Here is a 23,867-nt window from a genome sequence, read left to right on the forward strand (position 1 = left end):
GAGACTTCTTCATATTCACACTCCAGTTAGAAAGCTGAGATCAGCCACTCAGCTGCTCCTGGACGAGGCTCATGACCAGAGGTGATCGAGCCTTTACAGTCGCCGCCCCAAACTTGTGGAACAGCTTACCACTCCATATTAGATCTGCCCCCTCTCGCACACTTTAAATCATTGTTCAAAACACATCTCTTCTCTTTGCTGTTCTTTTCGAGTTGAGAGCGTTTTTATCCCAGCAGATTTAATTAAATTTTGAATTACTTTATTTTATTCTATTTTCTTTTGTCTTATTTTCTTTTTACTATTGGTCTTTTGATGTATTGTGTGTTGCTGTATACTTTGTGACGCACTTTGGTCCATCAAGTTGTTTTATATGTGCTTAATAAATAAAATTGACATTGACACTGACATTGAGACAAATTATGATTTGTATATACAGCATGGGCTATACAAATAAAATTGTATCGATTTTTTGATAATTCTTTTTTTTTTTACAGAAAATGAATAGTAAAAAAAAAACAAGAACCCACAAATAAATAAATAAATAAACTAATCCTATTCTATGACCCTATCCCAAGTGCGGCCTGACGTCATAGCGCCGCCCACCACAGGACGTCCTAATCTGACGTCGAGGCGGCGGAGTCGTCAGAATGTAAACATGGTGACAGAAAGGTGAAACAGACTCCAAAATGGTCTTCGAAAGCGTGGTGGTGGACGTCCTCAACCGGTTCCTGGGGGACTACGTCGTCAACCTCGACAGCTCGCAGCTCAAGCTCGGCATATGGGGGGGTGAGTGAACCTGTGTGCGCCGTGTCACAGGACTAGCTCGCCCGCTCAGGTGGCTAACCAGTGCTAACAGCGGCTAGCCACCAGCAGCAGGCATGTGTGTGTGTGTGTGTGAGGCTCCCTCAGCTGTCAGTGTCACTTCATCTGTCCACGCTCACAGTTCAGCTGACAAAGACAAAGTTATTTCTACTTAATGGTTCGATCAGCCATCATTGCTGATGTCAGACCGCAGCATCGATCTTCTCACATTAGCTCTTTGGCTTGTTTGCTCGGTGCACTACTTCAGATAAGCCAGCGACTTGGGGACACACCCTTTCACGCAGCCTAGTTATGTTACGAGTCGCCACCTTGTTACACACCGAGTGGTTTACACAAGCTCAGAGAGAGAGAGAGAGAGAGAGAGAGAGAGACTGACAGACTGACAGGTCAACATGAGGAGGAGAGGAGAGGTCTCACTATTCATGAAGCTGCAGCCACTTGCAAAACATCCACCTCGATCACTAAATGTATTTCAGCACAGTTTAATATCGGCTGCATTTCGTACAAGCAGGACATGACAGTAACAACAATATCAATACTTATCCCGATGTCATATTCATCAATAGCAATATAACAAATGTTCAATGTTTATATATATCGATGTGAGAAGGTGTCATTCTCTACCCATAAAGAAGAGTTTAAACAACATTCACTCAGGTGCAGAAATCCTTCTTTTAACTTGAAATAAATAATATTGTGGCATTTATTATATTAGTTATTGATTCACAGTATTTTTCACGACTGTAGATCAATACTTAATTGCAACAAAGTGGAACATTTCTACACTTATTTGCCCTAAAATAAATACTTCATCCTCCTTCTGCATTTCAAATTTGAAAGAATATCTGCTAGTTAGTTACTTAGAAATTGATATTGCTTATGAATTGTGTAAGCACAGTGAGGAGGGACAGCACATAATCGATCTGACTCCGATTTGTAAACTTTGTCATTCTCTGACTATACTAGAGTTTAAAACCACAACCTTTACTCAGGGGCAAAAAGCAATCTTTAAATATGAAAGAAGTAATAATATGACAATGATCAATATCGATTCATGATCTTTGGCAATATCATCCAGCCCTATGATGTAAGATGTTGCTCTTGTCCACTCATAAAGTGGTGATATATATACACACACGCTGATCATTTGAGTCTCTTGGGTCTTGTAGTGATGATGTGAGTGTCATGAACGGCTTTAATAATATATGTGTTGCATTGCCCTGAGTGTTGAATTAAGTCAAAAGACAAAGGCCGAAGACCTTCTGTTTAGATTGGACTGTGCTTCCACTAATCTGTTTGTCTTATTGTAAAGTGCATAGTAACAATCAGTAATCCTGTCATCGCAGGTGATGCTATTCTGAGAAATCTTGAAATAAAGGAGAATGCCTTGGTAAGTTTCACAAAATCTGTCATCTGTCATGTCTTTCTGGCGTCCATAATGATTTTGTTTGACAGTAATTGACTTTTAATGTTTTTATTTTTGTTCCAGAGCGAGCTTGACATACCTTTTAAAGTGAGAGCCGGCCATATAGGTGAGATTGTAGTGAGAGCCCATGTATGCTGCCTTCAGTGTGGTACAGAAGAACCTTTTCTCATCTCGTGTTTGTGTTGATAGGACGGCTGGAGCTTAAGATCCCATGGAAGAACCTCTACAATCAGTCAGTGGAGGCCACTCTGGATGGCGTCTATCTGCTCATAGTCCCCACAGCAAGTAAGATAAGCAAAATATTTTTAAACTTATGTACTGATAGTAGATATAATAGTGTGTACATTACTGTTGATTGTCAATACTGTAATTTGCTTAAATGTTCAAATGATTAAATTCCTCTTTTTACATAGGTACGGTTTGGGTTTGAAAATTAAAAACATATTAAAACAAATTTGTATTTTAAAGGGAAGTATCATAGTAGAAAGCTTTAAAGTCTTTATAGTAACTCTCTTATCAAGTACAGAAATGAAGTAGACACAACACCGTGTGTAGTAGAGTAGTCAAAGGACCTCTCTTACCCTCACTCACTTATTCATGACTCTAAAGTACTTGTCAGTACAAACAGGAAACTCCAGCTAAACCCTCTGTATGTTTTATCGTTTCAATAATCACTTCTATTGATCCCTTTCTTTCCAGGTATAAAGTATGATGCAGAAAAGGAGGGGAAACAGCTACAGGAGGCTCGACAGAGGGAGCTAAACAGGATAGAGGAAACAAAGCAGAAGGCTGCTGAGCAAGGTCAGAGTTCAGCTTTTACTCTATGGGCTTGTGTTTACATGTAAGTCTAGCAAATATTCAGGAATTTTGGCCTCCTAGTAACTTTTTTAAATGTTTCAGAGACATTCTGCTGAGTTGTAAGAGAGACATAGCGAACAGCGTGACTGTTGGGTCAGATTAGGTCGCCAGAGGAGAAGTGACAGAGACTAAAAAGTAGAAAAGATGTGGTTTTATGGAGTAAACATAGTTAAGTAGCAGGAGCAGAGATTCTTAAACATGTGGTTGTGGTTTGTTTGGCTGTGAGTTGCTGTGTTGCTTTTGGAGCTGCTGCGTTCACACTTAGTATTTTCTGTGGTTTAACGCTCTGCCGAGCCAAAATGCACTGACCAGTGCAACTCTGACTGCATCACTACATAGATAGTGCAACGCTTACTATCTATTTTAGCCCTGTGATGAATGCTAAGACAAGTGTGGGTAGAGCTGGTCATCCACCAACCAGAAGGTCTGTAGTATGACCTCAGATCCACTTGGACCAGATTTTAATCCCGAATTGGCTGTGACGACTGTGCTGGCAGTTTGTGATGGTGTGATTATTATGTGCAGAAGCAAATAGTTGTACTGTTTGAATTTGTGTGTGATTGAATGAATGTGGCTTGTACTCTTAAATGCTTTGAGAACAGTCCATTACAGTACTGTGCCTTCACATTTAATCATTGTATTTTTCATTACTATAGTATAGCAACAAAGTGGAACATTTCTACAGCCATTTATCATTTTAATGCTATTTACTGCACTAATATTAATACTTCATCTTCATTTAAATTTGGAAAGAATATATGCAAATTAGCTTTTTAAAGACTGCTACATTCATGCTGCGAAGGATGTGAAGGATGCGCTGAACAACTAACCAGGACCAGTATTCCTATTACGCCAAAATCAATTTACTGCTTATTAACTTAGAATAAGGAAGGTTAGCATAGTTCATAACAAATCAAGAACAAGATAGTGTCGTCCATCAGAAACAAATATGCAATTTTATCGAATTAACTTCTTATATTTTCAGTTAATGACAAATTATAATCATTATCACTTATAAACTAGGGTGTATGTGCTTTTGTGGAATGTTAGAGTTAAGTATGAAAGGCAGATACTGGTCGAAAAAAGCACATCATTTATAATTAAGAATTGATACTTTCTTATGTGGAATTGTGTGTTAGGTTTACAATCAAGAATACAAAGCTTTACAAGAAAGTTAACAATAAACTTTAACATGCAGAGTGACGGCCAACTGTTGGAATACATTAAAACATATAACGTAAAGGGAATGATTTGTAGATGATGCTCCCTTTTTTTATAATCAAAGAGCAAGAGGTCAAGTAATGTTTCCTAAAGTAAAAAGCTTCAGGAAAGCTTCAGAACCACATCAGCACTCATAGTCTTCATTTCTGTCTATGTTTGACAGAAAACCCCACGTTAGAGAAGCAGGACACCTTCGTGGAAAAACTGGTCACTCAGGTCATCAAAAACCTGCAGGTCAAGATCTCTAACATCCACGTACGGTATGAGGATGATGTGAGTATTCAAACTGACTTATCTTAGCGATGTGTGTTATATACAGCAAAGCTCAATGAGAGTATGGCTCATGGCAAAATAAGCACAGTGGAAACCAGGCGTAGCTCCTATTTATCCTGTTACTTTTTTTTATACAGGTCACCAATCCAAACTGTCCTCTGTCATTTGGTGTGTCACTTAAAAACCTCAGCCTTCAGGTAATGTGTTGTAATCTCTCCAATGTCACATTATCTGCTGTATTGCATTCATCTATTACTCATGAATTAATATCACGATTATACATGTTTAAAAAGTAAAGCTGTCTTGTTGAGGCCTTGCTGCTTGTTTGACATTACAGACGGCTGATGAGAACTGGAATCCAAGTCTTTTGGATGAGAATTCCAGGCTTTTCTTCAAGGTAAGAAATTCAACCACTTAATATGTCAGCTGCATTTGTATTTAATAGCCTGTGCATTTTACATGACTTTCAAGTATAACCTGTTTGATATTGATATATTTCTTTGTCATTGTATTATGATTATGATTAGTGTGTCCCTTCAGGCAACAGAACGTTACTTTACTTATAAAAAAACTCTTTGTGTAATTGAACCAGTCAGTTTGGTTCTGTGAAATGTTTTTGTGCTGGGAACTCATTATATTTCATCCTGACCTATCTTTTGGCCATAGTCCAAAATGTAGAAATCAGTGTACAGTGCCAGCTCTGCTTTGTCCCCATGCTAATTGCTTTGTGTTTTCCTTCTTCTCAGTTGATTCGATTAGACAGCTTGTTTGCCTACTGGAATGTTAACTCAACACTCTTCTCCAATCACACTGCAGAGGAGGCCTTGGTGAGTCACCCTGTCATTACAGTGTTGCATCTTGTCTCCACCAGCCTGGATTCAGGCTGCCATTATCTGTCCTATTCCCTCTACACTGAGAAACAGCCTCATTACTGTGAGCACACAGAACGATCCTACAGTTTAGTCTCTTTCAAGAGTAGCCCTAATGGGTAGAACATTTATAAATGTAGTGTTGTGAGGGTTTACTTCCACACGCTGTCAATGCAAACTTCTCTTCTCTTGTCTTTTTATAGCAATGTCTCCAGAGCAGCATGGAAAACCAGAGCTATGCTCCTGTCAGCCATGACTTCAGTAGGTGTCCCGCTGTCTCCTTTATTCATATTTTTATACTATTAGTTAATAGGATTACTTAGAAAATGTCAAGATGACCTAATGAAGCCTGCCTAAAGCCACATATAACTTGGCATGTATGAATTAGTTTTTTAGCATATGTATGAACTGGTATTTGGAATGTAATATTTTGCTCCGGCACACTAATGGCCTCAAAAAAAAAGTGTGAATCACACACCAACAGTTTTCACCAGATTTTTGGCACATCTCAACAGATTTTCTTTCAGATGTGCGCTCAAGCTCAAAGATTCTTAAAAGATTGACCTTGCTAACAGGAAAACATAATCAAAATTTTTAAATACTTTTGATTTTAAATACAGGTCCAATGTTTCATACAAGCACACAACCAGGTACAAACAAAAAATTATATTTCTTGTCGCTGGTCCACAGTTTTTCGTCCCATCTCAGCGGATGCTAAACTACGGATGAATCCCAGGTCAGACGTGGACTTCACCTCTCCTAAGTTGGACCTGATAGTCAATCTCAGTGAGGTGGCCATTGAGCTCAACAGACCACAGGTATGTGTCTGTGGGTATTGTTTATAACATTGTCTATGTAAGAGCCTGGTTAAAATGAAGGTTTTTTTTAAGGGAGAGGAAGAGAAATTATGTTAAAGAGGAATAAGCTGGAAAGTGCAAAGAGGGAAAGAATGAGTTGTTCAGTGATGATATCTGCACTACTGTCAGTAATCACTGTGATGCTGAGTAATTGTCGACTTCCTCTCTTTCCAGTACATTAGCATCTTGGAGTTACTGGGCTCAGTGGATCTGATGTCCCGGAACCTGCCGTACAGGAAGTACAGACCCGAGCTCCATGTTTTCAAGAACGCCCACATATGGTTAGAAAGCACATCCACATATTGATTTAGATTTTTAAAGTCAAAAGATAATTAACCTCCATTTCTTGCTATTTAGTATTGGACATTGTTAAGTTTACTGTAAGTTTGTATGATGCTTCCCTTGTAGGTGGAAGTATGTGATCACAAGCGTCCTGGAGGTAGATGTGAGGCCTCGTCTTCAGATGTGGTCATGGCAGCACATTCACTGTCACCGACAGACGGTGAAACGATACAGAGAGCTCTACAAGACAAAGATCACCAGCAAGAAACCCAGCGAGGAGCTGCTCAAACAACTAGAGGTGGGACAAGGCTAAAGTGAACCGAGCTGATGAAGGCGATTTGAAGGGGTGTTGGGAGTTAGAAAGGGATGAATATAGTAGTTACAATGTGTAAAGACACATGGTTGGAGGTAGTAGCCTTGCAACTGCAAAGCAATGGCCAGCCAAAGACAATACATCTCCTCCCACTGTCAAATAAATTGTGATGCCCCATTTCCAACTTAATTTCCTACATTGATTCTAAATAGATACAATTATTATATTGCTTCCATATACCAATATTATCTGTAATTTTCCTATTCATATATTTTTATGTGGTTAGGTGCAGAAGTCAAAGTAATTAGACAGGAGAGATGGAGTTAAAACATTTCTCTCTATTTGTTTATTCTTTTTGATGGGATACTACTGCTCGTTGTTTCTACTCGACTGTACACTGACAAATACCTACTCTACTACAGTACATTATTGCCTGCATGGACTGTAAAGGTAATATGATATGCACATAGTTGATTATAAAGTTATTACCTACTCAGGATCTATTCAGGAATACATTTACTCTTTCTCCCTCCTCATGACTTACTTACATATCCAGTGCTCCAACCTGTAGAGGGATTGATTGCATTGGAGATGAATGTTGTAATTTAGAGAAATACACCATTAAATCTTAAGCCATCTTTAATATTTCAGATGAAGTGTTTTTCCACTGTACGCATTATCTTTTCCTGATGAGATTGATCATGGACATTAAGTAATTGATGGGTTCCTGCAAAGAGCAGAAAGATGCTGCTAAAAGCTCTAATCGTGTTACGTTGTCTCTCTGTTCTCAGGAGCCTGAGAAAACCTTGGATATTTTTAACATCACGCTGGCCAGACAGCAGGCGGAAATGGAGGTAAGATCACTTATAGTGGGTATCTGCACTTTGTAAACTCACAAAGACTTGATGTTTAGCTCCATTGTTATATCCCCAAAATTAAACAGAAACAAACTGGTAGATAATTTTCCATACACCCCTGGATTTAAGATAACATAAATCATACACAGTACAATGCTCTCTCAAGATGTGTGGTTAGTGTAGAAAGTTCCATCCCCTTGCTGTTTTTTTTTTACTCTGTTTTGTCTTTTTTGTTCTTCTTCCTCAGGCAAGCAAGCTAGGCCTCCGTATTTACCGTCCAGGGCTGAAGATGGAGGAGGAGGAGTCTCAGGGTTGGCTCGGCTGGATGTGGAATTGGGGCGGAGAGGCTGATGCACAAGCAAAAGATGTCAAGTCTGGAGGTAGGATATACAAAATGAATATTGGACACATACTGTACATTAAAGATAGTATGCACAGGACCAGATCAAGAGCGCATACTACAGTAACACAGTAACAGCCTGTAATGTTTGCTAATGCTATGTTACCTGTCATTCAGGTTTTGATGAGCTGTTAACCTCTGCTGAGAAAGCCAAACTATACACTGCCATTGGATACAGTGAGATTGCCACTAATCCCAACCTGCCAAAGAATGTGAGTCACGTCACTCTCTGCAAACTATCTGTCAACTAATGGTACAATTCTGTTTTAAACAACTACTGAGACCAAGATTGATACAGATTTGATTTGATTATGTACCATGTTGTCATTTTTCATAGTTTGAGGACATGAAGGTCAACTTCCACATGGAGAAGTTGACTTTGTCCATCAAAGACAACAAGGACAGAAATGAGATCCTCAGACTGACTGTGGGAGAGCTCCAGTCCACACTCGCACAGAGACCTGGAGCACAAGCCATCAAGTTTGTCAAAACTTATTTTTTTGTCGGTGTCTACCATGATTTTATCAGTATAAACACTTTAGTTTAATTCCGAGTGCAAATACACATGATTTAATTAGAAAAAAAAAATATCGGCACAATACAAATCAACCGCTGCTTCTGCCCTGAAGCTGATCATTGTGCAGCGGTGGACCATAGTGACAACCAAATATTATTATTTATTGTTGCCAATAGATATCTGATCATTTAAATGAAGATTTTAATCAGAAAATACAATTTTTTAAACCCAGCCCTAATTTAATATATATCTCATCCTACATTCACACAAATATGTTTCAGATAAATGCATTACCGTTGTTACATATACAGACATATCCTGTCCTCCACATTACTCAAATGCCTTAAACAGAGACTCTGGCGCAGCATTGTTGTCCGGACGCAGTTACACACATTCACTTTCTGATTGGTTCTTATCAGTCACTACTCGATTACCAGAAATTAATGTTCAGATTAAAAAATTAAAATGTTGAAAACACTTGCAGTTCTACCTTGTGGTTGGTCCCAGAAAAGAGATCCTTCTTCTAACATTTCACCATTGTTGTTTCTTGGTTATGCTGTAAGTGTGCAACCGGCTGCATGTTAGACAATCTGATACCTGTTTACACAGGCCCGCACATGCCTAGTGTCAAGGATGGTCACATGATATGGACCGAGATCGTTTTCGTTTTAAAATGCAGTTTTAAAACGCCTAAGAATCATGGCATGGGAGATACTGACTTGTTGTTATCTTCCCTGTTTTTTGTTTTGTTTTGTTTCAATCAGAATCTCAGCCCAGCTCAGTTTGTTTGAGGTCACTGGCCTGGCCAGTAACCGGCCTGCACCAACCCTCCTTTCATCAAGGAAGGCAGCAACAGGAACAGGGACCCCGCTTCTCTGTTTCCTGTTTGAAACCAACCCCCTGGATGAGACCGCTAACCAGCGGCTTCATGTAGAATCACAACCCCTGGAAATCATCTATGATGCAGTGAGTGGTTTCGGTCAGTGTGCAAATTTTTATGAACATGATAACACAAGGCACCTATCGAATTCATTCTCTGCTCATGTGCAGATAACCGTGAACAGCATGGCAGCGTTCTTCATGCCCCCTGACGACCTGCAGCTGGATGAGCTCACTAACGCCACCCTGATGAAACTGGAGCAGTTTAGAGATCGCACAGCCACTGGTCAGTCGCACAAACACTTTCAAACATGCACTGAAGGTCTGTGGTTGATTTCAAGCCTGGTCTCAACTCTCTGATGGGCAAAGCGTCCCTTAGTTTCTGTTTTCACTGGGTTCTTTTCATTCTTTCATGTGCTTATACACACTCTGCATGTCTCAGCCACTGAGTTATTTGGATTGTGGTTTTCTTGTTTATTTTCTTGACTTTGATTGTTTCTTGAGATTTTTTTTTTTTTACAATCATACAATTAACTTTGGGTGTATTTGGCAATTATTATTATATTGATAATATTTTACAGTGAAAAACATACTGTGATTGATAACAAAGCTGATCTTTTATTTATTCTTGTATCTTTTGGCTACAATCGATATTTGTTTTTGTAGGTCTCATGTATGTGATCGAAACACAGAAGGTTCTCGACCTGAATGTGAACTTGATGGCCTCCTACGTCATCATTCCACAAACAGGCTTTTACAACGGCACCCAGAACATCATGCTGTTGGATCTTGGTCATTTCCAGGTCAGGACATTTTTGTAAAAAATCTAAAGTGGCCTTACTTCAACTATGGAGTAAATAAAAATGATTATTTGTAGTTTCCCAGAAGAGACACTGAAAAGAAAAGCTTTTTTTCTGTAGCTTCATTTGGATGTTTTAGAGTTCAGTAAAAACCTGAATGTTGTTGTCTTTCCAGATGTTGAGTCAAAGCAGGAAGCATCTACCTCAGCTGTCCGTGTGCTCCAGCAACATTGAAGACATCATGTCCAGAGCATACGACAGCTTTGACATACAACTTAGTAGCCTGCAGTTCCTTTATAGCAAACCAGGTAAAAACACCAGAGCTTGTATTGTTCATACCTTTTATATAGCACAAAACAATTTCTACAGAGAAAATAATTAACTCTTGTTGCCGTGTTGAAAATAATACAGTTACATCACAAGGTATCGAAGATACGTGGATTTAAGGAAAGGTTTTCCTCATACATATATAAATTGCTTTTGTGTGTGTAGAATACATATATAATGTAAAACTTTATCTGTTTGATAGATGGTGACTGGAAAAAGGCCCGTAAGCAGAAACGGTCACCGCTTCACATCCTAGAACCTGTGGATCTAACAATGGATTTCAGCAGGGCGATGGTTGTCAAAGACTACCGCATGGCAAAGTAAGTGTATGTGTTTTCTTTTGCAAACAGCAAATACGGCAAACCTGCACTGCAAGTTCCAATAGTCAGCTGAGTGAACAGTGACGTACACAATTTTTTTTCTTCAGTTAATTGGATCCTTGAATAGTAAATATTATGGGCAGAGATTAAGGATTGAGTTTAAAGTGAAAGTTTGTAGGTTGGTTTGTGCATCTTTGTGTTTTCATGTGTTCCAGGTATAAGATATCTGGAGAGCTTCCTCTGCTGTCTCTTCGTATTTCTGATGTTAAACTACGAAGTGTTCTGGAGCTGGTTGAAAGTATCCCACTACCTGAGAGCAGACCTGCTGGGCACGGCACTGGTCCACCCTGCACTCCAAAGGCAAGAACAGCAAATGACAACAAAGTACATATTGTGGGGATCAGATAAATCAGCGAAATAGAATAGCTAAACAAAACCGAACTGTTTTGGCCAAAATGTAGGAATATAATACAATTTGTTGTTGTTCTCTGTGGAAATTAAATGAGATGAATATTAACTGATGAAGACAGTACTTTAATAACAACATTGTCTGATTTTAATACATTCAGTGAGTTAATAAGTTGTTTATTGGTGTCGCTCATGTTTTGATTTTATTTCCTCCCTAGCCAAAGCCGTCGTACACACCCCAGCTCACTCCCAGAAGACTTTTGAACTTAGCTGACCAGCGCTCCTCACTCATCTTTGAGTCATGTGAAACCATCAGCATCACGTCTTTGGGTGAGAAACAGATCTTGAGGCTTAACACCTGATAACAGTCTGGGTGTGTACCTACAGTATGACAGATGGATCATTGTGTGTGTGTGTGTGTTTGTGTTTATCACTTCTTAGGATCAGAGGAAGATTTGTTCTACGATGCTCCCAGCTCTCCCATTGGCGATAAATCGTTCTTCTCAGACAATCCCATGCCGCTGCGCTATGCAGACTTAAACAAAAGAAAAAGTCTGTTCAAGGACGACGCTCCGAAGAATATGACAGACTTCTTCCTGAAGTTTGAAATTAGTGAGGTACAGAGAGTTTTTTTAACTCTTTAATATCCAAGATTTCATATACACATTTTATTGGATTCAGTTGATTTGTTGTTTAGGATCTGTGGTATTTCATTCTCTTTAAAAGTAATTTATTTTTATTCTTGTACCCTTTTTAATTTTCTCATTTCCATAATTACGATATAGTTTTCCTTTATTCTCGTTCTTTATCTCTTTGTGCTCTTTGTTCCTCCAGTTCTCCGTTCAGTTGTGCCGCCTGTCTGGTGATCAGGAGGTCACAGTGCTCCATTTGGACATAGATGGTCTGGGCACTGAGCTGAAACTGTGCACCTTTGACATGACATCCAATACATACCTTCGAGAGATCTGCCTCAAGTGTCCTGAATATATGGGTGAGGCGTTCAGCATAAGTTGTTCATTATTCATATATTGGATATATGTTGGTGTTTACAAGCAATAATTAACATTCCAGAGAGTCTTGGCTTCAGTTGTTACTCGTCATGTTTTCACGTGTTTCCTGTTTGTGTAGATTCTGAAGATGAGCAGGTTCAGCTGATAACCACTCTGGACAACACTGAGGAGGACCTGCTCACCCTGGAGTATATCAAAGTACGTGTGACACTGTACATTGAATTACATTTCAGATAGATTTATTTATCGGAAGATATTGTCAGTACCCTGAATGATTGTTTTCCTAATGCTAAATGGCTTTCTCATCGACATGTCTCATCTAGGCTGACAAAAATGGTCCTGAGTTCAAGTCTCTACACAATAATACGGAGCAGCTCATCAAGGTGAGAGAAATGTTAATTAACCAGTAACCTACCCTTAGATTTGTCTATGTTTTTCTTTTCTGAGTAATGTTGGACATATTTATGTTGGATTCACTATTAACCAGAAAATGCTGGAACATCTTTATGTTCTGTATATCATTTAATAATTAACAATAACAAAAGCAGAATGTAAATGTAACATTGTCTTTCCCATCAGGGGACGTTTTCCTCCCTTGATGTTCATCTACATACGGAGGCTCTACTCAATACCATGAACTTCCTCAACAACCTCCTGCCTCCGCCCACGAAGAAGGAGGAGCTACCCATCATCCCAGAGGAAGATGAGGTAGAAGGAGAGAAGGAGGGAGAAAAGAAGGAGGAAGCTACTGTCGCCAAGAAAAAAAGTAACTTTCAGAGAGTCATTACATGTCACATTCAAAAGCTATTTGTCATCTGTTATATTCATTTCCTGTCTCTATTTATTCACCTTTTCTTTCTGTTTTTCACAGATCCAAAGAAGTCAAAGTTTGCAGATGTAGTGAATCTTCATATCAGAGCTGATCTCCGCTGTCTAAAAGTTTTCATCAGAGGACAGAAAGCCAGAATCTCTGAGATTAGTATCGAGGGTATGGAAATGTTGTGATATAACGCAGGAGATGTTAAATTGAGACTGTCTCCAATGTATCTTTCACGATTTTGCTTGTGTTAAAACTTTTAAAAGCTTTTTTCAGCTTGCCTAAAGTACTTTTATTTAAAGTTGTCCTATGATGCAACCTCTCTGATCCGCTTACTCATTGTCTCACGTTCTCAATCATCCAGGTCTGGTTTCGGAGGTTCTGATGAGGAAGAAGGAGATGGAGATTCTGGCCAACCTGAAGAGCATTGTGATCCTAGACTGTGACAAAGATCCCTTTTACAAGAAGGTACAATCACAAGTGGCCTTTATTCTAAAACAGAGTCTACCATAATCTAGATTAGCTCATTTACTTAATGAAATACAGGTCTCCTCTTACATTTTTTGCCTAAAGTCTATATTTATATTTTGTATTTTCTTGTGTTTCTGGCACCTACATAACTGTCAGTTTTTTTCTGAAATGTTGTCTCTCATGACTTAGGCTGTGTCTATAGCAGACGAGGAAGTGTTTGCCTTCCGCATGGTGAACTACACAGATGCGACAGAAGGTGATGCGTATCTGGACATGTCTAAAGTCGACACCTCTGTCACACTGACTGTGGGATGCATCCAGGTCATCTTCCTCAACAAGTTTGTCTCTTCCATATTGGTAAGAATCACACATCACAACATAATCCCCAAAAAATGTAACAGTTTATTTGAATGTTCAGATCACAAGTGAAGGATTATCATGCTACTGGATTTCAATATCTGACCGAATGATTCGTACATATTGATTGATATTTTTTCTTTTCTTTTTCTTGCTCCCAACCCCTGTTAATGAATCTCTTACACACTGTTTTCTATTCTTCAACTCCTCCATTCTTTCTTTTTCCCAGGCATTCATCAATAACTTCCAGGAGGCCAAAGAGGCCCTGGCTGAGGTGACGGTCCAGGCTGCAGAAAAGGCAGCATCGGGTGTGAAGGGGCTGGCAGAGCGAAGCACTCGAATCGCTCTGGACGTCCACTTCAATGCACCTGTCATCTTCCTCCCCCAGTCCTCCTCTTCCACCAATGTCATTGTAGCTGATCTTGGTCTGCTGTCTGTCAAGAACTGTTTTTCCAAGCAGCCATTTAAAAGTGATGCTAATATCCCTCCTGTCGTGGATATAATGACTGTGAGGCTGACTGACCTCAAGATGTACAGGTCAGAGTCAAGTTATTTTTAGGACTTGAGTTGGATTTACAGTAATATGATATTCTCTTGATAACTTCTGTAACAACTGTGCTATGTTTTTTTTTGTTTTTTTTTCAGGACCACATACGTAAATGAAGGGTTTGAGGGAGAAACTCAACTGCTGAAGCCAGTCAGCTTGGACTTGGAAGTCCAGAGAAATCTTTCATCCAACTGGTACCACAGCATACCTGACATAGGGATCACTGCTCATCTAAAGCCCATGAGTGTAAGTAGTTCTAAATGGTTGGATGAGGGGTTTATCACATCTGTGCTGGTGTTTATAAGTTATATTTTTATCTGTGCATTTGATGTCATTTAATAATTTTTTTGTTTGGTTGGAAGTTTAATAGATTACTCCTTATTTGATTAATTCCACCACCAAGGCCCAACAGTCCCCTTAAATTCAAACATTCATGTACATCACTTTGACCAGGTTTTTTAAACATCGGTAAAATCGCCAGTAGAGGAGTTTGCCTTTCAATTTCTTCTCCCCTGGTGCGTCGTGTTCGCCGTCATGAACACACCAAAAATTGAGGTTGATCTTTCATCCCATGTCTTTAAAAATTATCACTTTCAGCTGGGTGGTACGTTTCCATTACTGCTGTTTGGAGTCGGAGTTGATTAAAGCCTGTGTGTACTAAAGATTAATTTGACCCGGGAGTGAATGCATTTAATCAATTCCAATTGCAGACAGAAGCCAGATATCAGTGGATGTTAGTGGGGTTATTGACCAGTGGAAAAGGGGCTGTAGATATTGGTCCCTTACATATGCCTGAAGGTTATTTTTTTTCATCGAGATCCATAAATTATTCCCTGGGAAACAGGTGATAATGTCACAAAAAATACTTGCAATGTTAGATATGTTAGATATTGGAAAAAGAAATGAACCTGGATTCATGCCAAAATGTTATCTCAGTTCATACCCCGTCCTTCCACCAAGTTTCCTGGTAATCTGTTCAGTAGTTTTTATGTAATCATGCTGACAAACAAACAATCAAACAAACAAACAAACAAACCCACAGACTGGGGTGAAAACATAACCTCCATGGTAATGCACAGATGGGCTTTATTAAGATTTTATCAGTAATAGACTATTTGTTTTCAGATAGCTGGACACAAGAGTAAGCAGAGGCTTTCAGTGAGAAACTAAATCAAGTCTATTTGTATCTTATTTTGTGTTCTTCTCCCAACAGCTGATCCTCAGCCAGGATGACATGACCGTGGTCCTCAGGACTCTGAGTGAGAACCTGTCAGAGAAGTCAGATGCTGTTCCACCACCGATCTCTCCACCCAACACTGACCCCTCCTCCGATTCTATATCCAACAAAGGGTCCCAGGGCTCTGGCACCACTGGACAAGCCAGCAGTAAGGAGTTGTGGTTGTGCAGGATTGTGAAACTGGTCTGGAAATATTATTAAACTATTGTAATTTTTTTTGCCTATTCTCTGTGCAACTTCACTACAGATAACATGGTGGTGACAGCTGCTGTTGTGGAGACCCAGAAAAACAGCAAGCTGAAGAGCACACTCAAGTTGGACTTCAAGTTTGACTCCATGACGCTGGTGGTGTTCAGCCCTAATGGGAATGAGGTAATGCAACAACACACACACACACACACACACACTAAGACACACAGAAATGCAAGAACAACTGATAGCAGTTGTATGAAATTAGACTTTACCACCTTCATTTTCCAAGACTCTGTCGTTCTGTAGTTACAGCTGTTGGACTCGCACGACGAAGGGCTGAAGCTGGCCGAATTTAGTCTGGACACCATCTCCACCTCCGTTCACATGTTCTCCGACAGCTCCATGAAAGCCTCAGTCCGTCTCGCTGCCTGCCTTCTTGATGACAAGAGACCCCAAATCAAGATGGTTACTTCAAGGTACTAAATACCCACCTTGCTTTACTTTACTTGCTTTTTACTTTTGAATTTGAATTTTGAATTGTAATATTTAGAAGGTTGGTGTTTTTAGCAGAGGGTGCTGTTGCTTCTCTGTTGCTCCGCTGATCTACACAATGTTAGAGGAGAGGATTATACTGGGATTTCTTCTTATTCTTCACTAACAGCACTTCTCTGTTCCCTCCCAGAATGATGGCGATGCGTCCGGGTGCAGAACAGAACATGATGGTGGAGGTGAACTATCGTCAAGGCCGTGAAGGCACCATATTGGACACGTTGGTGCAGGACGTGTACTTGTGTGCCAGCATGGAGTTCCTGCTCACTGTGGCAGATATCTTTCTCAAGGCCAGCCAGCAGGGTTTTGCTCAAGTGCCCCAACACAAGAGCAGCCCTGGAGCAGGAGATAAAAAGAATATTAACTCCTCTGTCACTTCTAAAGAGTCCCGTGAGTTACATTAACAGTTTCAGCGTAATTGGGTGTATACTGTGAATTATAACAGTTATAACAGTTATAAATGTTAGCAAACAAAGAATTAAATAAAATCATAAGTTGCACACTAATGTCATAAAACCTGAACTGACATTCTCCTCTGATACTCTGCCGCTGTCAGCTGCCGTGGTGTCAAAGACGGAGATGAACGTTCTGGTGCGAAACCCGGAGATTGTGTTTGTGGCTGACCTGACGCGTGCGGACGCCCCCGCCCTGGTGATGACCACGGAGTGCGAACTAGTAATGAAAAGTGGTGCAGAGGGATCCAGTATGACTGCTATCATCAAGGACCTCAAGGTTTGTATGGTCCTTTGAATGTAACTTTGAAAAAAAACAAAGATTCAGTATTTTATGTTTTTATCATTCTGTAAAGCAGTAGGAATTGTCTCTGAGACGTTGCTCTACAAATCATCTTTATTTGATTTGACTGACTATTGAAAGAGTTAAAAAATGATCTTGCATGCAACAATATTACAGTATAAAAAGCTTTGTTTGGTTTCTGGTTGTTATTGTAGGTGGTGGCGTGTCCCTTCATGGCTGAGAAGAGGAAGAACAATGTGACAACAGTGCTGCACCCGTGTCAAGTTTTATATAGTAGTTCTCAGTCTCCAACCGGCCCTCAGGCGATGGTGGTCTCCATCAATGCTCTCACACTGAAGGTAGGTGTTGTATTAATATTAAAATCAGTGAAATGAGAGATTATGTTGTATCATTTATGTTGTTTCGAATTTATATAAATAGGCATAGAAATGTAGCTACGAAAATCGCCTTAAAAGTTAACTCTATTTCTATCTGCACAGGTCTCTCCAATCATCATCAACACAGTAATCACCATCCAGACGGCACTGACTCCCACAGTAGAAGCCCCTGAGGAGCTGGATAGTCCTGTTCCTGTTGACCTGTGGGAGAAACGAGGCTGGAAGGAGCTCAAGCTCTGGTTCCTAGACGAGGAGGGGGACGAAGACACAAGGTCACTGGTCCCACTGATACCAAAGGGAGAGTCATTAAAGGTATTTAGCTGCATTGTGGCTGTACTGATGACACTGCACTGAGTGATTGTATGCTATAATATAGTCAGTTATGATTATTTTAGTTTTTATTTATTAAGGTTGGTCCCATCATTTTGATGTAGCAGAATAGGGTGTATCATTTCATTGGTTATCCATCCCTGTAGGTGTCCATCGAATCAATCTGTCTCACTCTGGAAGCTGGCGTGGGACATCGCACCATCCCCATGCTCCTGGCCAAGTCATCCTTCGATGGAGATGTTACCGACTGGTCCACTCTCATTAACCTGCGCAGCGCGCTCAACATGGAGGTAATACACACAAGTAAAGACCTGTATACAGTAGAAAATTTACTCCAACCATGATCCTACACTCCGAAATATACACCTGCACCACTGTTTGTGTTTATATATATTTATGTTAATTCTTGTATTGTGTTTTGCTTTAGGTTCACTATTTCAATGAAGTGATGGGAGTGTGGGAACCGCTACTGGAGCCTTTAGAAGATGAGACAAGAGATGGATTCAGATCATGGAGACTTGAACTGAAGGTACTGAGATACACACACACACACACACACACACACACACACACACACACACACACACACACACACACACACACACACACACACACACACACACACACACACACACACACACACACACACACACACACACACTCTCACAGTGTTACTAAGTGTTTCTGTCTTATCCTTCCACCAGATGAAGAAGAAGCCAGTGAAGTACACACTATCAGATGAAGTGGATTACAATGTTCCAGACTATAAGACAGTCATCAACATCAGTAGTAAAGACCAGCTCAACATCACGCTCACTAAGTGTGGACTGGCAATGCTGAGCAACCTGGGGATGGTAAGAACAGGGCTCATTTAGACAGAAGATCTTAAGGATGAGCGTGGCCATCCATAATTTTCACATTCTTGTCTTTCTTCAGGCATTTGCAGAAGCTGCCAAACAGACAGATGAGATCTTCCAGAAGGACGAAGCCCCGTTTGTGGTAAAAAACCGCCTGGGCCTGCCGGTGTCACTCTGCCACAGTGAGATGTTTCGCCCCATCGGCGAGCAGGGTGATGACTGCACCGTGGAGCTGCAGGATGGGCAAACACTTGGGATGGACTATTCAACCACAACAGACTGTGACCAGTTCTCAGCCATGATCTCCCTGAGTGAAAAGGACTATTTCATACAACCCAGTAAGTGAAACTTTGTACACCGTTATACTGAATTAGAAAAGTTTTCGACTAGTGACTAGTTTCTGTTATCGAGTCCACAGATTTGCCTACAAATTCTGCAAATTTTCATGTAGAATCTGTTAATGGAGATCATACTCTCTTAAACCAATATACCTCTAAAGTTAGAAACCACTGATGCAAACTGAGCTGTCAACTTGACTTAACTTAACCCTCTCTTCTCTATTTCTTCTTGATGTTCATCTAATGTAAGGAAAATGTCAAAATAAAATGTATGTACTAATTGCTCTTATTTTCTTTTCTTTCTCCAGCTCCGGTGGGCCACACCTCAGCCAGTGTGATCCCCATGATCAAAGTGGGCAGAGGAATGTACAGTGTAATGCACAAAGATTCTGGAGTCACTCGTTTCCTGGTCTGTCAAATTTACTCCGTGGAGGGAAGCAAATATATAAAGATCCGTTCGCCTTTCCAGGTACGTTACTCATTATCTTATACTCATTTAAATAGTTATTTTTATCTATCTTGTAAATATTTGCATGGTTGAAATAGTTTAAAGAAGCCTCTTTGTTCAAGAGGATCTCCCGCGATTATTGCTTATTAAATATTTACCCGTGTCAATTTATCAGGCGGTTCCTATAAGGCTATAAGAGGCTGCAATCACTGTATATCAAAATTACTGTTACTTCCTTCCAGTTTCAATTAAAAAGAAATGGAAATTAGCAGCAGCCTCAAGATGCATTTCTTTGTGTTTTAAAATATAGTAGGAATACAGATGAGGTCTTAAGTATTTTTCTTTCCTGTCCTGCAGATTATCAATCATTTCACAATACCATTCAAAGTGTTTGAAGGATCAACGTGTCTGGGTACTGCTCTTCCTACTGAAGAGTTCTGTGTGCCTCTGGACTCCTATAGGTGAGGGCAAACACATAAACAAGCCTGAACACCAACACACACACACACACCTTATTACAATCCCTTTTTCTTCCTCTCTTTCTCTACTACACACTCCTCCACTCATATTAAGTCTTTGCTGCCCCCCTCAGGTCCGAGCTGAGCCTTCAGCCAATAACGGAGGAGGACACTGAAGATCAGGTTGCGCAGTATGAGTGCTCAGAGGGCTTTAGTTATGAGGATGTCAGCAAACAGCAGCCTGAGACACGCCTCCAGCAGACCTGCTGTCTGCGTGGAAACCAGGGTGGTGTGATGACGGTCAACATTGTGCCATTAAAGGATGCCGTGACATTCAAACACACAGGTAGTATCGGGGAGAGCTTCGACGTGCCCTTCGTGCTCCACCTGTGGCCTTCCATCCTCCTGCACAACCTGCTGCCGTATCCCCTCGCCTACGACCTGCTGGTAGGAACTGACTAATTTTTGCATTCACGTTCTTTACAATGACCTATTTACCCGCACCATCCCTATATGTCGTTAAGTATTTATAAATTATGTTAGGCCTAAGTTGCACCAACTCAAGTGCTGTTTTCCAAAGTGTTCAGGCAGTGGTTTATTATACTGTAATTAATTAACAGTATACAAATCTAATGTCAGAGACTGGTCAATCTGCTATATTCAAGTTGGTTCAGAGTAAGTATTCCATCACAGTGGAAGTAATGAATTTGAAAGTGGGATCCTTATCCTTATACTGGCTGACCAACAGCAACATATTCATATTTTTTAGACACAACTAAATCAATTTCACAGCATCCATATTTGCTTAGTGTTGATCTTCAAACATATATTTAACAGCACAGCTGGTGAAAGCAGAGCTGTTAAGAAGATCTCTGTCAGATAATGGGTGTTAGATCATTCAGTAACTGCTGTAGCATCTTTAAAATGCCGGGTCAAAGCTGCCTTACTGAGCAGCTCTCATATGGAAATTTTGTTTAGAAATAAGACATATTTTGAAAAATGCTCAACAGTTATGTTTATGAAACAGTTAAAACATGCAAAAGTTTAAATGTGCAAACGGTGCTCAGTTTATTTAGATGAGTCGACAGTATATTATACATATTATTACAGTGGTTGTTAATGTGTGTGGTCAAAAACAAGATTAAGATCTAATATTAAAATCAAATAGCACAGTGCAGTGTTGCACTCAGTGACCCTCTCTGGCTGCTGCTCAACAGGACAGTGGAGATTCTGCTCCCGAAGCCACTCTGGACCCAGGCTACTCTGCCCAGCTTCAAACCGCCGTCATCAACCTGTCTAAACTCAGTCTCCGCCTGCTGAACTACTTTGCTCAGGATTGGTCCTCTGAGTACAGGTCTGTCTTCAGTCTCATTCCAGATGACTATTTTACTTTCTGATCATCAATTGTGCCAAGCGTTAGTTCAGGAAGGTCACGACGTCAAGCTCACTCACAATCCAGTACGTCGGCTGACAGCAGCAGGTTTCTATTCCAGCCCACATCAGCTGATCATCTCCACTGCTTTCAATTGGCAAAGCTTATACTGTGCACTCTATTTAAGTTGCTTCTTACTTCCAATGCAAAGCCACTTCGCAACCCACCTCCCCCCCAGCACCTCCTTTACATACTGAATCTGACCTAATCAATGTCATATGTTGCATTGTTGCCTGCTCTTTCTGTGCCTTGGGTCACTTTTCCTACGAAATTCCAACATTCATTCGAACTTCAGGGGAAAAGTTCATATTCGAGGTGCAATGGCCTGTTTGATTTCAAAATATTCAGTCTAGAAGCACATGAGACCATCTGAAGGAGTTTGCTCATGATCCAACAGAGGGCGTTCACTATCAGCTAGACCTATGGCATGCCCTCTTGAGCTAAGTTGTTTTGCTACGAAAAGTCGTCTTGAGCAGACAATCATGACACCAAAGCATCTAAGAAGCAGCTTGTGGAAGTGTTTGGGGTTTTACACTGTCGACAGCAATGGGACAAACATGATAAGGCTGTTTGTTGACTTCGCACCATGCAACCTATGGGCTCACCTGCTAGCTTTCAACTCAAGTGAGGCAGCAGAGGAGGCACCAAAGACAAGAGGAGCAACGTCAAGTGTTCATCCTCATCTGACCTGTGTGTCATGTCAAATTTGTTCCAGCTTGATTTTTAGAAAAAGTGACAGCCCTAGGGTCGTACAGCTGCTGCTCTCCTTGCCTCACGTTCCATGAGGGCTCACCGAAGGATAGGGAGGTTCCAGAACAGAGCCACGGAGCAAATACTTTTACCGCAATTATTGCAATCAAATACATTTTGTAGAAAGTGGTCCTGACTAAAATGTTACTCCTGGTCATAATTAACATAAGTTATTGGAGGGGGTCATAGTTCCCAGATTTTTATCAGATTTTTATCAGGTTTTCAGATATGAAATCACCCCTCTTTGTTTACCATCTTCAACACATTTCCTAACTACACGATCTTTCCTGTTATACAGTCTCAAGAGTGACCAGGAGGAGATCACCTTCATCGTGTTCCAGTCGCTACGAGAGGATGACGAGGATTATGGTGAAGGGGGCGAGTGGAAGAGGGCGGAGTTAGACATAGCCGTGCATGTTAAATATGACCTGGGGCAGACAGTGATTGCCATCCACTCACCGTATTGGATGGTGAACAATACGGGAAGGTTACTGCAGTACAAGGCTGATGACATCCACCGTAAACACCCCCTGGACTACGACATGCCCCTGCTCTTCTCATTCAAGCCTCGGTACTTCCTGAAAAACAATAAGGTAAAGAGAAATGATGTTTTACCTCAAGTCTTGGTTACTAAAAGGGATAAATTTGGTTAATGTATATTTGGTCCCATTTTCAATACACTTTCTAGCTTAAGGTGTAAAACTGGCACTAGATTTCTTAATCTTCAAACTTTTATTTGTTTTATATTTTAACAAGTTTTGCTAAAAGGTAATATTATATTGAAGCCAACTTGAAGTCAGTGTTTCTTTCTACTGGAATACTGAGATTTGTATACGGTACAAAATGAATAACTTCTGTAATTTTTTACCGTACATGACTGTGATTCTTTTCATTCCTCAGGTCCGCCTTATGATCTCAGACAGCGAAGCATCTGACGATTTCTCCCTGGATACAGTTGGTAGCCATGGAGATGTGAAATGTAAAGGCAGATACAAAGATTACCTGGTAAGATTTTCCCAAAGACGTCAATATTCAAGGTTAAACTCTTTTGCAAGTACTGTTCCATAACTTACAGAGCCATTGGTCGGACTTTACTGTGTAACCACGACATGAGGTGTTGCTGAAGAAGTTCACGATTGTCCGAATTTGTGTGACGTTTGTCTGACCTCAGGTTGGTGTGAAGATTGATGCGAGCAGTTTCAGTCTCACACGCATCGTGAGCTTTGTGCCCTTTTACATGCTGGTCAACAGGACCAAGCACAGCGTCTTCATATGTGAGCATGGGCAGGAGAACTGGACTGAGGCTCAACCAGAGCAGGTCAGAACTAAACCAAATATTTACATGTTTTTCCTTGTACATGTATTTTTTTCTCATTCCACAGGTTTTACAGCTCAGTGAATTATACTGGACTGAGATAAAGTAAAAAATTCACCCTGGCAGCAGCAAATTATTACCACAACATCACATTTGGTCCTGTCACATATATTAAATATTAAAATTTAACTAAAAAA

The 23,867-nt window shown here is 40.3% G+C and overlaps 1 protein-coding gene across 4 annotated transcripts in view; it reads left to right on the forward strand.

Moving 5' to 3' along the window:
* The first annotated feature begins 606 nt into the window (after positions 1-606).
* The window catches only part of vps13a (vacuolar protein sorting 13 homolog A), a 36,238-nt gene continuing 12,977 nt past the window's right edge, over positions 607-23,867 (forward strand). For all 4 annotated transcript variants that reach the window (XM_035165402.2, XM_035165403.2, XM_035165404.2 and 1 more), the window contains exons 1-52: positions 607-786; positions 2,169-2,212; positions 2,312-2,354; positions 2,438-2,533; positions 2,948-3,049; positions 4,491-4,600; positions 4,738-4,797; positions 4,938-4,997; positions 5,347-5,427; positions 5,673-5,730; positions 6,160-6,287; positions 6,501-6,607; positions 6,735-6,906; positions 7,713-7,775; positions 8,026-8,158; positions 8,296-8,390; positions 8,516-8,658; positions 9,460-9,661; positions 9,746-9,860; positions 10,241-10,377; positions 10,550-10,682; positions 10,904-11,021; positions 11,237-11,381; positions 11,648-11,759; positions 11,871-12,046; positions 12,264-12,420; positions 12,558-12,637; positions 12,763-12,822; positions 13,019-13,205; positions 13,311-13,427; positions 13,621-13,724; positions 13,917-14,084; positions 14,314-14,621; positions 14,730-14,877; positions 15,845-16,016; positions 16,116-16,240; positions 16,367-16,536; positions 16,743-16,999; positions 17,166-17,341; positions 17,560-17,703; positions 17,845-18,054; positions 18,219-18,362; positions 18,500-18,601; positions 18,777-18,926; positions 19,009-19,267; positions 19,576-19,736; positions 20,073-20,176; positions 20,308-20,620; positions 21,391-21,527; positions 22,654-22,948; positions 23,256-23,360; positions 23,527-23,673. In XM_035165402.2, the coding sequence (XP_035021293.2) occupies positions 687-786; positions 2,169-2,212; positions 2,312-2,354; positions 2,438-2,533; positions 2,948-3,049; positions 4,491-4,600; positions 4,738-4,797; positions 4,938-4,997; positions 5,347-5,427; positions 5,673-5,730; positions 6,160-6,287; positions 6,501-6,607; positions 6,735-6,906; positions 7,713-7,775; positions 8,026-8,158; positions 8,296-8,390; positions 8,516-8,658; positions 9,460-9,661; positions 9,746-9,860; positions 10,241-10,377; positions 10,550-10,682; positions 10,904-11,021; positions 11,237-11,381; positions 11,648-11,759; positions 11,871-12,046; positions 12,264-12,420; positions 12,558-12,637; positions 12,763-12,822; positions 13,019-13,205; positions 13,311-13,427; positions 13,621-13,724; positions 13,917-14,084; positions 14,314-14,621; positions 14,730-14,877; positions 15,845-16,016; positions 16,116-16,240; positions 16,367-16,536; positions 16,743-16,999; positions 17,166-17,341; positions 17,560-17,703; positions 17,845-18,054; positions 18,219-18,362; positions 18,500-18,601; positions 18,777-18,926; positions 19,009-19,267; positions 19,576-19,736; positions 20,073-20,176; positions 20,308-20,620; positions 21,391-21,527; positions 22,654-22,948; positions 23,256-23,360; positions 23,527-23,673 (7,233 nt within the window). In that variant the 5' untranslated portion in view covers positions 607-686. The remainder of the gene's footprint in view (positions 787-2,168; positions 2,213-2,311; positions 2,355-2,437; positions 2,534-2,947; positions 3,050-4,490; positions 4,601-4,737; positions 4,798-4,937; positions 4,998-5,346; positions 5,428-5,672; positions 5,731-6,159; positions 6,288-6,500; positions 6,608-6,734; positions 6,907-7,712; positions 7,776-8,025; positions 8,159-8,295; positions 8,391-8,515; positions 8,659-9,459; positions 9,662-9,745; positions 9,861-10,240; positions 10,378-10,549; positions 10,683-10,903; positions 11,022-11,236; positions 11,382-11,647; positions 11,760-11,870; positions 12,047-12,263; positions 12,421-12,557; positions 12,638-12,762; positions 12,823-13,018; positions 13,206-13,310; positions 13,428-13,620; positions 13,725-13,916; positions 14,085-14,313; positions 14,622-14,729; positions 14,878-15,844; positions 16,017-16,115; positions 16,241-16,366; positions 16,537-16,742; positions 17,000-17,165; positions 17,342-17,559; positions 17,704-17,844; positions 18,055-18,218; positions 18,363-18,499; positions 18,602-18,776; positions 18,927-19,008; positions 19,268-19,575; positions 19,737-20,072; positions 20,177-20,307; positions 20,621-21,390; positions 21,528-22,653; positions 22,949-23,255; positions 23,361-23,526; positions 23,674-23,867) is intronic.

The sequence above is a fragment of the Hippoglossus stenolepis genome, chromosome 9 (assembly GCF_022539355.2).
Source record: "Hippoglossus stenolepis isolate QCI-W04-F060 chromosome 9, HSTE1.2, whole genome shotgun sequence".
NCBI lineage: Eukaryota > Metazoa > Chordata > Actinopteri > Pleuronectiformes > Pleuronectidae > Hippoglossus > Hippoglossus stenolepis.